The 13,441-nt window shown below is 49.8% G+C and overlaps 1 protein-coding gene across 1 annotated transcript; it reads left to right on the forward strand.

Moving 5' to 3' along the window:
• The first annotated feature begins 2,218 nt into the window (after positions 1-2,218).
• Positions 2,219-11,403, forward strand: LOC113975631 (transforming growth factor beta activator LRRC32-like). Its single transcript, XM_027699845.1, has 3 exons — positions 2,219-2,467; positions 4,503-4,593; positions 8,459-11,403. The coding sequence occupies exons 1-3, from the start codon at positions 2,445-2,447 to the stop codon at positions 10,454-10,456; spliced, it is 2,112 nt and encodes a 703-aa protein (XP_027555646.1). The 5' UTR covers positions 2,219-2,444; the 3' UTR covers positions 10,457-11,403.
• The last annotated feature ends 2,038 nt before the right edge of the window (positions 11,404-13,441 follow it).

Genomic DNA, 13,441 nt, shown 5'->3' on the forward strand with positions numbered 1-13,441 from the left:
AGGTGCCCCAGGCCTCAGGTGACGCAGGGTGACGTTCATCTGCTGCAGGAAGTGACTCTGAGGAGACCACTGGAAAATCAGGAAGGGCCTGATTTCACGGAGCTGCGGGTGCAGAGCCCGTGGCATCGGTGGGATGGGAGAGCCCTCGCTGTTTTGTGGGCAGGAGAGCTCGATTCTGCAATCTGCCTGCTGGAGATGAGCCTGGCTGGGGCTCTGGGTAACCGAGCCCATGCCCTGCTGATGTTTCAGCACCACTCTGAGGTGGGAACTGCTGGGTAGCCCCAAGCACAGAAATGCTGAAAACGGGTAATCAGCCAAATGGTTCAGTGCCTTTGAAACTGTTTGCTGCCAGATCCCCCTCGGGAAAGGGCAGAGATGGTCAGGACAGCACAGACCTCTCCCAGCACGGCTGGTGTCCTCTGAGAGCGTGGTTTTAATGAAGCAGAGTCCTGAGCAGTAGAATCAGTGCATGCCCTTCCCTCCTGCTTTGGCATTTGTTTCTGTCCAGGCTCTTCACAGTTGGGCTGGCACAACTGCCTGGCCACTCAGGAAAACAGCCCGAGGAACAGAGCTGGCTTTTCAAAAAGCACGACCAACAAAACCCCTGCTATTTTTATCCCTGCAAATCCAGACTTCCCAAAGTGCCCTGAACATCCAGGTGTGGCAAAATGTGAAGCTGCCATCGCCCTGGCCACTCGCTGCTCTTCATTGCAGGCATGAGATTTGTCCTCCATATCCAAACCAAAGCAAAATACCTTGTTAAAAAAGAAAAAAAAAAAAAAAAAAAAAGTTTTTTTTTTTTCTTGGAGACCTCAGCTGTTTGAGGTTTTCCTTGCAGAAGTGTCTGTGCTTTCCAAATGCTGTTGCACGCTGCTGACCAGGCATCCAAAAGGGATTTAAACCCCTGGACACCACAGTGGTTCCCAGTTTCAGCCTGAGTTTCCTGCCTACCGCGAGGGGATTGCAGATGGAGATTCCGACTCCAGGGAGTGTGCCAAAGGGACCAGATGAAAAATAGCACTGCAGGCAGCCCTGAGCAGGGGAGCTCCAAATGTGCTGTGCTTGGAGAAGGGTGATCCAAAGTGGTCTGGTGAGAGCCCAGCCAAAGGGAGCCTGCCCTGGGTTGTGATGATCTCGCTGGTGGGCTGCTCTCCTGACGGCTTAACATGTATTTTCTATCCATTGCACCTAATCATGCCCTCCCCTGTTGCCTTGGCAGAGCATTTTCACAGCCAGACAAGCAACCTGGTCTGCTGGAAGGTGTCCCTGCCCATGGCAGGGGGCTGGAACGAGGTGATCTTTCCGACCCAAACCATCCTGTGATTCTGTGATCTGTGCCTCTCATTCCAGGGTGCATTAACAAGCAAACGACACGTTAAGAGCCCGGCTCTTTGGTGTGTTATTTCAGCCACGGGAAAAGCGTTTTACAACAGCTCAGACTCGTGTCTTTGGGAAAAAACAACGGGCAAATCTATGTAAAGGTGGGGTTTCCAGAAGCAGGACTTAATTAGCAAAAGGAAGTGTGGAAACCAGCAATTAGGCAGCTACTCCAGCCCTAGAGGGCAGCACAAAATAATAAATAAAAAGCTGAGCTCTCAGGCAGTTTGAAATCACCTTCTGCATGACAGAAGTACCCCTTTGCGACGGGAATTCTTCCTGGCAGATCCAGTAGGTTCAGCACTGTGTACTTGCGGTCAAAGGTTCAGCAGCTCGTCTGAAAATGCCTTTATCGAGGTCCCTAATTCCTGCCTCGTGCCATGGAAACCCCCCGGGGGTGTTGTAGCCAGCGCTGGACCCCCGTCCTGCCCCGGGCTGCTCTCACACCCTCCTTGGTGGGGCGGCTGCAAAGAGAAACAGTGATTTCTTCCAGGACAGGTTTCCAAATTCCTGGTTTTGTGTTTATCAGCCACGAATTTTAAACACTTAATCCTCGAGAGCGCCGCTTCCCTAAAGACGCGGGGGGAGATTTAGGTGCGGGGAGGCTGCGATCCTCCGGGAACGTGAAGACACAACCCCCCAGAGCAAACACCCGCACGCAGCCGGACAATGGCACTGCCACTGAGCCCCCGATTCCCCTGAGCAAACCCACAGCCCGATCCCGACGGTTCCTCTGGCAAAAATCCCCCCGTTTCCCAACGCCTGCCCCAAGGAAGGGCTGCAGGATGTCGCACAGTAGCCGGCTCCGTCCGGAGCACAGCGGTGGCCGGGACCCGGCGAGAGCCCGGGGAGCGGAGCAGAGGAAGGCAAGCAGCATAATTTAAAGCAAGCACTGGCCCAAATAAGGCTATTTCCCTGGAAATGCCTCCGTTCTGGAGCTACGAGTGAGCTTCCAGGAGTCCTGAATGGGTGAAGGCGAAGCTGGAGTGATTCCATCGGTCCCGGGACAGGATCGGTTCTGAAGAGCTGGATATGCTTTTTAAAGGGATGATAAGCGGTGTTTGGGGATGCGAGAAACCCTTGAAACAAGGTAACTGTGAAATAGTCACTCTTTTTAACCCTGAAGGCTCTCACGGAACAGGAAAGAGTCTTGTGTGGAAAAGGATCAGAGCCCGGGGAGTTTGATTTGTGTTCTGTGTGTTCTCCAGCACTTAACTTCCCTTGGCACAGGAGAATGCCTCTGCTAATTGTCTGAGCAGTAACAAAAATTACCTTTGGGGGAAATTTGGAAAGTGCTGCTGTTATCAGCTGCAAGCAACATCTACGAAGTTTCAGGATAATATTGTAATAGAGAGGGGGGCAAACACTGTTCTGAAGAGGGAACTGGGAAAACTGGGATTAAATCCTGATTATTCTATGGTTTCAGACATGTCTTGGGGCAAACCACTGCTCCTCTCTGCCTTTGCCCTCCCATTTGTCAGGTGGACACGCTGATCTGGTTTGGGTACCACGCTTTTCCTGGGAGCTGAATTGTTTGACCCGCTTACTGATGCTCCTTAGGGGTGATGTTCACTGAGACCTCGGTGTTCACTGACACTGAGGGGTTCACAGACGTTCCCTGAGACCACCTGTGTTTTTCAGCTGGGTCTGGGTGATTTGGAAGCCCTGGGATGGGAAGCTGTGGCACTGCACAGGGTTCAGAGCTCAGCCCTGCTCTGAGCTGTGCTGGGATTTGGGAGCACTGGGATGGAGAGCTGTGGCACTGCACAGGGCTCAGAGCTCAGCCCTGCTCTGAGCTGTGCTGGGATTCCTCTCCCAGCTGCCAGTGGGAGCAGACTGGCACTGAGCACGGAGCTGCTCCAACTCTGGGAAAGCCTCAGAGCAATAAAGGCTCCTTTAGGTTGAGTCGTTGCTGCTGCTGCTCCCGAAGTGCTTCTGGAAGCTGTGCTTGGAGACATCAGCGCCAGCAGGAAGGGATTAGTGTCGGGGGAAGCCCCCTCTGTGTGAGGGAACGGGGTCCTGTGAGCCCTGGGCTCTGCTCTGGGAGGGGGGTGGGGGGATGCTGAGACCTGCCCAGAGGGTGGAGAGGAGGGGGATGTAGGGCTCTGTCACACTCACAGCTGCTGAGCAGGTTCTGAAGGTCGTCCAGAGAAAAGCCAGGCAGGAAAAGCTTCCCAGCTGGACAGCTGAACTGGAAACCACCCTGGGAAGGGAACCTCCATGAGCAAGGAGGTTGGGCTGGACCACGACAGGTCAAGGGGAGGTAGCCTTAGGTTGTGCCAGGGGAGATTTAATTTAGATATTAGGAACAGTTTCTTCACCCCAATGGTTGCTCAGGCCTGGCACAGCTGCCCAGGGTGGTGGGGGAGTCCCCATCCCTGGAGGGATTTAACAGCCCTGTGGATGTGGCACCTGGGGACAGTGCTGGGAATGTTGGAATCAATGGTCTTAGAGGCCTTTTCCAAACAAAATGATTCTGTGAGGACAGAGTCCATGTGGTCCTGTGCTGGAAGAGCCCCCCATGTCCTGATGCCACCTTAGAGACACCTTGAGGGGCAGCATCCTTTGCTTACCACACATCTGCCTCACACAGCAAGCCATTAAATCCCATTTTCTGGGTTCAAACACATCAGTTTCCCAGCTGCTTTGTAAACTTAAAATTTAGGACGTTTCCAAGTGTGTTCAGAGCCTGGATTGTGTCAGGGTTATTATTGAAGAAGCAAAGGGGCCGTGTTTTGCACTGATGGTGTGACAAGACATCACAGAGCACACATGCTGCCCACCAGGGTGGTGCCCAGCTGTGAAAAACATCCCCAGCTGAATTCATTGGATCTTAACAGAATGGATTTCCCTTTGTGGGCTCTGAGAAAAGCCTTGTAATCGTTGGAATGATGATTCTCTTTCCCCTCCATCCCAGCAAACTAAGAGTCAAATGGTAAAACCAATTTTCTCCTTGTAGGAGGCACCAACAGCACAGGGCTGAGGAGCAGAGGTGGGTCGTCAGTGCTGTGTGCTCAGAGAGGGGTTAATTTATCTCGCTGCTCGTGTCCTTCCCCGTGATGGTGACCTGGTGCCAGCCTTCACATGTCCCACTGAAACCTAACCATGACTGCTTTTCCCTGCAGAACCATGAAACTGTACATCCTCCTCCTCCTGGCAGTGGTGAACACGGGGACCTCTCACTGCCAGCCCTCAGAGGGGCCATCCTGTGACATGGTAAGGCTGCCTCCCTCCCTGGGGCCCTGGGCATCCTGGGGGAGGTTGGGACCCCCCTTGCTCCAGGCTCCCTTCTGAGCAGGGAAAGCCCCCAGCCCAAGCTCCCTGTGGTGGCAGAGGTGGGATTTGCAGGGTTACAAAAAGGGGAAAGGGGGAAGAAGGGTCATTATCCCAGCTTTTTTCTAAGGAAGAGCTGGTTAAAAGAAATTTGACCTGATTTCCCCAAGACTGGGTAGGGATTCTGAGACAGGGAAAGAACTTAGACCTAAAATCAACTCCATTATATCAGCTATTCTTTGTGCTTTAATTAAAGCATCCCCTGTGAAATACATCTCTACCAGCCCTTTTGTAATAAGAGGAGACTGATCTCCTCTGCCCTGGCACAGGGTTTCTGCCAGGGAAGTTGTACCTGACTCCTGCTGGAGGGAAGAGAAATGACAAAGCCTCTTGCTCCAGTACAAAATTTGCTCCTTTAATTTTTGCAAGCACCTGGTGGAATATTGTAGATGTTATTCACAGCTGAACTTTCTCCCTTCCCTCTCCAAGTGCTTCTGACTGTACCAGGCTGTTTAAAAATACCATTTTTTCCCCCCTGAACATCGAAGCTGTTCAGCACAAATCCTCAAGGATTTCCAAAATAGGGAAAAAAAATAATTTGCCAGCTGTACACATCTCCCTTATGGGACTCATTCCATTCCTGCCCACCCTGCCATACTGCTGCACTTCCTGAATTCCAGAGAAATGAAGACCTAGGGTATATAAAAAGACCTTGGGAAGGTGACTGGGTGGCTCAGCTCATTGGCTGGAGAGGGCAGATGGATGGAGGCACTGCAAACATGCCCCTGGGGTCCCGGGGGTCACACGGGGGCCGGACGGGACACGCAGCGATCCAGGAGGATTCATCCCATCCCACTCCTGGATGGGTCACAGCCCAGGCTCACTGCTGAGAAGTAAACACAGGCTTGTTTCCACCGTAAACTGCTTTCGTGGGGCCAACCCCACGGCTGGGCTGGGCTCAGATGAGCCCTGACAGAACCCAGGCTGCCCTGGGGCCGGGAGGTTCCTCTGGTGGGAATCGGCAGCGCAGCATCGCCGGTGTCCTCCTGCACGGGGCATTTGGGGGGATCCAGGCACAGCTGGGGGAAAGAAGGAGCTCCTGGATTAGCTGGTGGCTTCATTGAGAGCCCAGCATTGTTATCTTTCCTCACAGCCCTGCTGTTCCACATTGTGCTTTCCCTGGGGTGACACCTTTGGAACAGCAGAGGCTCCGAAAGGGAAACTTTCACCCCAAATCTCGTGGAAGAGGCATGAGTCAGAAACCTGTGCTCCTCTCTGACTCACCCCTGGGGCTTCTGTTGGTGAGCTGGAGTCTCACAAAAGAGGCTGTGGGAAGTCAGCAGCCCCTGCCAGCCCCTGACACGGGAGTGAGCTGCACTGATGACACGGATTACGGCACATCTGCCGGTCTGTGAGGCAGCAAAGGCACAGCTTAAATGCCAGGAGGCTCTTCCTGACTCACATTGCTTTCCAAGGATAGGCAAGGCTTCAACTAGGTCATGTTTTACCTCCCAAAGAGAGATGATTCTGCTAATTCCTGTTAATTGGCAGAGGAGGAACTTTCAAACAATTTGTAGAAGGGAAGGGATTTAAGGTGATTTTCTCTTCCCTTGCCTGGAGGTGACGCAGGGACACAATGCACAACCAGTTTTCATGGGCCAGCTGCTGTGTGGCACCTGGGGAAACTGCTCAGGCTTGTGAAGTGAGAACATGAGACTGACAGAAACCTCTTCTCCAGCCTCAGGCTCCCAAACCACTGGGCTCGGGGGAGAGAGGGGGGGAGAGACACCAACCAGACACTGTTTGCTGCATCCCACTGAGATGTGCTGCATCTCTCCTTCCTGCTGCTGCTGAGATCGAAACTCGTGCAGTTTGCACCAAAGCTGGTGCAGAAGAGACAAGATAAGAAATTCAGCGAGGGTCAAAATAAGTCAGTGAAAAGAAATGAAAGCTTTAAAAAGAAAAACGGGAGGGGAAATGTTGTAGGAACAAACGGCAGATGGTGGGAGGTAGAGATTTTATCAGCCCCCGTTACCACTGGCAGGGTTCTGTGGATGAGGATGAAAGGCCAGATCCTGCAGGGCTCCTGGTGAGCTGGGACTGACCCCTTCCCAAGGGCTCCAGGAAAAAACAGCCCCTTGGCATCGACGGGGGCTCTGCCAAGGTCTGGGTGCCCGGGGGGAGCGGGGGCTGCCCAGCACTTGCTGAGATGTGGCTCCAAAAGTGTGAGAAGAAGCCTGGCATCTGCCTCAGGCTGCAGAGCAGCTTCTGCTTTTTCACTCTGGATTTTTGTATCCTCCTCAGAGGCTTCTTCCCCTTCCACAGATGAATAAGAAGAGCTTTCCTGTTCTCTTGCTTGCCTCGGAGACGAGCCCAACTATGGGAATATTTGAAGCCAAAATGAGCAAGTCTGTGGTGACTTTGCAGGAAAGAAACAGTGTCAGGGAGAAGCCAGGAAATTTCCTTCTTTTTTTTTCTAATTTTTTTTTAGGTGGAGAAGATTTGAGTGAGTCGGAGGGAAAACAGGAAGGGGTTCAGGTTTTGGTAGCCAGTTTGCTTGGGATCTTTGGGAAGGATGTATCATGGGAAGGACTGTGGAGCAGCTTGTGTACATCTGGAGTTTGGATGAGGACTTGCACTTCTCTGGCACATTTTTGTGTGGTCTCCAAAACTCAGATGATGCAAAAGAGATTCACAAAATGCTGACTAGTGTCCCACTTCTCCCAAACAGATCTGTCACTCCATTCTCCTCGGAGTTCATATGAAACAGATGGGGTTTAATACTTTTGAGTTTTAATGTTTGTTTAATGTCTGAAAAGCTTTGCGTCATGGAATTTGAATTCTGCTTCTCCACAGAAGTTAAGGTTCAACAGATTTCTTTCTTTCTTTTTTTCCTTTCTTCCTTTTTCTCTTTTTTCTCTCTGTCTTTTTCTTTCCTGATCTTTCCACCAACAGTACACGACCCAGACACCCAAACACATTAATAACATGAGTTTTCCTCCAGTAAATTAAATGCTGCCTAAGCCTTTCACATTCCACTTCCTCCTGCTGCTGTGTGTTCTCCTTAATAACAAAATAGAGCTTGACATTTACGCAAGGATGGTCAAATTCATGTTTCCAATATTCCTCATGAACACACACTCCAGATTTTGCTCTGGACAGAGACTCAGTCGTGGCTGCAATTAATGTTTCAGTTGCTGAAGGACCCAGTTTGGTTAAAGATGCCTTGCTGAACTAAGCCATGGCTAAAGAAAGGCACCATCAAACACTGGAGGGGGTGACTATGAAGGAGAGAGAGGTTTTGTGCCATAGGATCCTTATATGTTTTTACACCTCCTTGCTTTGGGACCCCTGCTGCCAACAGAGAGAAGCTGTGACTTACTATTGCAGGTAGAGTTTGTAAACTCTAATCCAGTGGTGAAAGTGAGAAAATTAAAAATCAACACAGAAGCGAGAAATGGTGCTTGATTGCAGAGAAAAAAAGAGCAAAACTCCTTCCCTTGGAACTATTAAAATGAGTCCAGGAGAAAGGCAGCACAAAAAGGAGACCATTTAGTGGGTGTCACAGGCAGATAAAAGTCTCCTGGTCTGAGTCAGAAATATCTTTAAGATGAAATGAGTGCTCTTAGCTGCAGAGCAGCTGATCAGGATTAGCAATTAGGGTGGTTGCTCTTGCTGTCTGTGGTCTGAGCAGTGTTTCAGGTGCAGCATCTGCCTGGATGCTGAGCGTTATTTTTCTTACATTTAGAGCAAAGACATTTTTCACTGGTCACACAACAAACCCCTTCTCTCTCTCTGTTTCTGGCAGGCAAACTCTCAGGCGTTCTGCCACAGCAGAGACCTCCACCAGATCCCTCACGAGCTCCACCCGCATGTAAACAAAATAGACCTGTCTGGAAACCTGATCCAGAGCATCCCTGAGACGTCCCTGTCGCTCTACACCTCCCTGCAGTGCCTGGATCTGAGCTCCAACCACATCAGCTCCATCGCGCCCGGAGCCTTCGCACACACGGAGAGCCTGCTGGAGATAAACTTGGCCAACAATCACCTGTATGAACTGGCTCAGAACGGCACCGAGGGGATCGGGCTCCTGCCCAGGGTGGAGGTGCTGGACCTGTCCCACAACAGCCTGTACAATGGGATGGCTGAGCACTTCATCCAGCAGGCTCCAGCCCTGCGCTACCTGTCCCTGGCAGGCAACAGCATCATAGTCATAGCACACGGCATGTTCCAGGGGGCTCCCAGCCTCGTGGAGGTAGACCTGCAGAGTAACATCATCATGGAAATACAAGAAGGTGCTTTTGAGACTCTGGTGAACCTTTCCAAACTCAACCTCTCAATGAATTCAATTACTTGCATCTCTGATTTCAACCTCAGGCAGCTGGAGATACTTGACCTTAGCAGGAACAGCATCGAGACCTTCTACACCACAAAATCAGATGATGAATATAGCTTAAGATGTTTGGATCTGAGTGAAAACAAACTGCTTCACTTCCCAGTGTTCCCTCAGGTAAATAAGCTGGTAACTCTGAATTTATCAAAGAATTTAATCCAGCTCACTGCTGAATCCCCTCCTAATAAAATGGACTACATGGAAAACGAATGGCTGGATGCTCCTTTCCATCTCCTTGATCAGAAGCAAAGTAGAAACAGAAGTTCTCTTTATTTATCCCACCTTGTATATTTAGACTTAAGTTATAATGAAATCCAATCCATTCCGGATGAATTCTTCGAGTCCATGTTGTCCCTTCACACCCTCAATCTCAGTAAAAACTGTCTTCAGGCATTTGCAGTGACTTATGACAGTGCACTGACCTCCCTCACAGTCCTGGACTTGAGCTACAACGTCCTGCAGAACCTTCTCCTGGATGCTGGTGTGTTGTCAAACCTGAAGGAGCTCTATGTTCAGAACAACCGCCTCCAGACCCTGCAGTTTGACATCTTCTCCAGCCTCCCCAGCCTCAGGCTGCTTAATCTGCAGAGCAACAACGTCAGCCTCTGCAGCATGTACTCAGGATTAGCCAAGCAAAGGCTTGCTGGGGAGGAGAGTGGCTGTGTGTCCTTTGTGGATTCTCCTGCTCTCCAGTGCCTGTACCTGGCTGACAACATGCTGAGCATCCTCCCAGCATACACCCTGTACAAGACTCCTCTGGTCGTCCTGGACCTCTCCCTGAACCCCGGGCTGAAAATAGAGCTGAAAGCATTATCAGGTCTGGAAAAGTCTCTGGAATATTTGTATTTACATGGGAACAGGCTGATGGATTTAAATATTGACTTGCCTTGTTTTAGCCACCTTAAACATTTAAACCTCTCCGAAAACCAGCTGAACTGGCTGCCAAAGTGGGGCAGTGACTCTCCACTGGAGGTTCTGGACCTACGGAACAACAGGTTCAGCACGTTACAGAGCAGCAACATTTTAGCATTAGAAAATTCACTTAAAAACCTGTATCTCACTGGGAACCCACTGAACTGCTGTGGAAACATCTGGCTCTCATCCATGATCCAGAACAAGAACGTCCAGATCCCCAACGTGGAGCACTTGACGTGCCAGTACACCCAGAACTTCGGGTACCAGGAGGAGATGCACGTCGGGGACATCAGGCCAGAAGACTGCGAGAAGGAGGACCTGAAGAAGATCAACTTCCTCATCATATTAACGTTTGTGTTGGTCCTGTCCGTGATCGTCATCGGCGTGGGGTCCTTCTTCTGCTTCCGCAGGCAGAACTTCAGCCCCCAGCTCAAAGCCAAGGGGACACAGAATGCCCTGAGGACTGAGAGGATCAGGTGCTGCACCGACAGCGTGTAGAGACGGAGGGTGGAATTCTCACCTTTGGTTTGTAACTGTGGGTTTTAAGGTGCTTTTGAAGTGCCCCTCAGCTGCACCCCCGTGGTGGTTTGGGTTGCGGGGACTGGAAGGAGGATTTGCCGCGTCTTGCAGGTCCACAGTTCAACTCAAAGAGAGGAGAAATTCAGCCCTCGCCTGCAATACATATTTAACTGGGTTTAATGTGAAGAAATTCCTCTCTGGGGTGAACACATTTAAGCAGAAAGGCCCTGGAGAATGAATTTCAACCAGCTAACGTTGGACTGACTGAAATGTTTGTGTTTCTAAGGAAACCCGTTGGGAACTCACTGCATGCAGTTGCATTTCAGTGCAGAAGAATAATATATCTATTTTTAAAGGTCACAGGGGGTTAGACTGCAAAAAGGTGTTTTGAAGGTGCCAGTGTGAAATAAGGCACAGGGAACATAGACCTGGCCATTATTCAGACCAGATGTCCACCGTCTTACCATAAAAATATATTGTTGTCTACAGGGTGGGCTGCAAGAAATGCTGTGCAGCCCCTCATTCTGGGATGGGTTTAACATGGCTAAGCTGTTCATTGCTGACACTGATCAGTGTTGTGCCCTGCACTGACAGAAAATTCACCCTTTTAGAGGGAACACGACAGTGAGCGGGAGCCCGACCTGCTCACAGGGTTCAAAGGCTTTGAAAAGGAGCCAAATCAGGTTTTCTGTTAATGCCAGGAACTGTACATTCAGGCACAGGAGAGAAACAGAGGCCAGACTGAAACCTGCCCAGGTAATATAACTCAGAGTCAAATTGCTGCTCCACTTCTGTTTCTTCCAGCTGGTGAATGTCAAAGTTAACACACTACAAAAAGGTGTAAAATTTCAGTTTTTAAGCAGTTATGTAAGAAACCGGCTGGTGATTTTCATTGCGGAATTTTGTACAATAAAAACACCTTCGAATTTTGCAAAAAAGCCCGAGGCTGTGGATACATTAAAGCACCAGCTTGGAAAGCTCCACAGATGGAAAGAAACGTCTTCCTATTTTTCTGTGGTGTCCAAGCTCCACCTTAGACCTTTGCCTTCTGGTCCTGAGGCAGGGAGAGCTGCTCCAGATCTTAGAGTGCAACCAGTGGAGAATAAGGGGATCTACTGGGGGTGTGGGCAAGAATTTGGCATGGGTTGCCCAGAGGAGCTGTGGCTGCCCCATCCCTGGAAGTGTCCCAGGCCAGATTGGGTTTGGAGCAACCTGGGCTGGTGGAAGGTGTCCCTGCCCATGGGGTGAGCTTTGAGGTCCCTTCCAACCCAAACCATTCTTGGATTTCTGTGGTTCTGTGACTTTGCACAAACCATCATCAGCAGCAGGGCCTGATCCCACAGCCCAGGAGCCAGTGGGCAGCACCATTAATCCTGTGGGAGGTTTGCACCAGCAGCAATCCCAGGGATGAGCTGGAAGCCCAGTGCTGGAGGTGGTGTGAGAGCCCCTGAGCTGATGTGCCCCTGTGAGGGGCATGGCAAGGCTCTGCCTCCTCCTGAGAGCCAGGATTAGCTTGGCTGCCAGGACTGCAGTTAGTTAATAACCCGATGACAGAGCCAAAAGCCACTTAATTAACGTTTTTAACGCTGCTTTTGTTTGGCTCCACCGAAAGGAAGTGCTTGTTATTACTAAACATCTGGGACTAATTAGACTTCCACGGACTTCCCTGGGAGCAGGAACAGCTTTCTGGAGGAATAAAGCTCAGGAGTAAAGTGCAGCATGGATCATTTGGATTCCTCTGTCAGCAGCACAAGCAACCAAGAAGTGATAGGAGCCTGCTCTGGCCAGTCCTGGTGTTATGGATGGGATGAGCAGGTTGGGGGAAAGAAAATACTAATAAATTCACAAATAGGGGGAGAACAGGCTGTAAGTTGACCTCATTCATTTACAGCTGAGACATCCTCAAAAACTGCACTGGTTTAACCAGAAAAATCACTGCCATTCCTCCCCCATGGGCACAGCAGGTTGTGTCTTTTCTTTCAGATTTGTGGGATATCTGAAAGAGTGCAGTGGGAAAGCAAGGGAGTTTTGAATGTTTGTATGGAAAATTTAGCCTTTAGTGTCTTTTAGGCCTTTATCATCTGAATAAAGAGTTATTCTTATTGGAGGAGGGAAGTTAGGGAGACCTGCTCATTTTATTTCATCAATAGAAAGTGAGATCTTTCTCTGAGACAAGGCTTTATTCCCAAAACAACTCTTGCACAAGAGCGAGGTCCCAAGGAGCAAGTTGTGAAATAAGAAGTGGTGAGGACCGTGGCTTCGTGGGTTTTAAATCTTTCCAGGGGAGGAGATTCCACAAGATTTCCTCCTTTTTTTCCCCCCTCACCTCCAATTTATAGCTCAAAATTAAAGTTAATATTTTCAAAATTTTCCATGAAAATTCTGAAAAATATGAAGTTGGGAAATGTTTCCTTTGTAAGGCCAGAGCTCCAGTTTGAATTCAGATATTCCTACAGCAGAAAGCACGTGCTCATACAGTAAAATAAACATTCAGTTTGCTTTTACTATCTCTGTTCTAGAGAAGATAAGGAAATGTTTCAATCAGTCAATGCTGAATAACATCCCTCCCAGTCATCACTAAAACAAAACAAAGCAAAATAAACCAAGGTAATACAGACATAAAACATTAGGCTGTTGAAACTATATAAATCTCCTCATGTTTTAACACATCAATTAGTGCTGGGGCACAGGAAGAACATCAAATAAAGTGATGGTGCTCCAGACCCTTCCCCAGCTCCATTCCCTTCCCTGGACACCCTCTAGCCCCTCAGTGTCCTTCTTGGAGTGAGGAGCCCAGAACTGACCCCAGGATTTGGGGTGTGGCCTGGGCAATGCCCATCCTCTCAGCACCCAGACTGTGCTTTTTCCTCACCACTTCTTATTTCACAACTTGCTCCTTGGGACCTCGCTCTTGTGCAAGAGTTGTTATGGGAATAAAGCCTTATCTCAAAGAAAGATCTTGCT

This window comes from Neopelma chrysocephalum, unplaced genomic scaffold (genome assembly GCF_003984885.1).
Source record: "Neopelma chrysocephalum unplaced genomic scaffold, ASM398488v2 Primary Assembly neopelma1_141, whole genome shotgun sequence".
Taxonomy (NCBI): domain Eukaryota; kingdom Metazoa; phylum Chordata; class Aves; order Passeriformes; family Pipridae; genus Neopelma; species Neopelma chrysocephalum.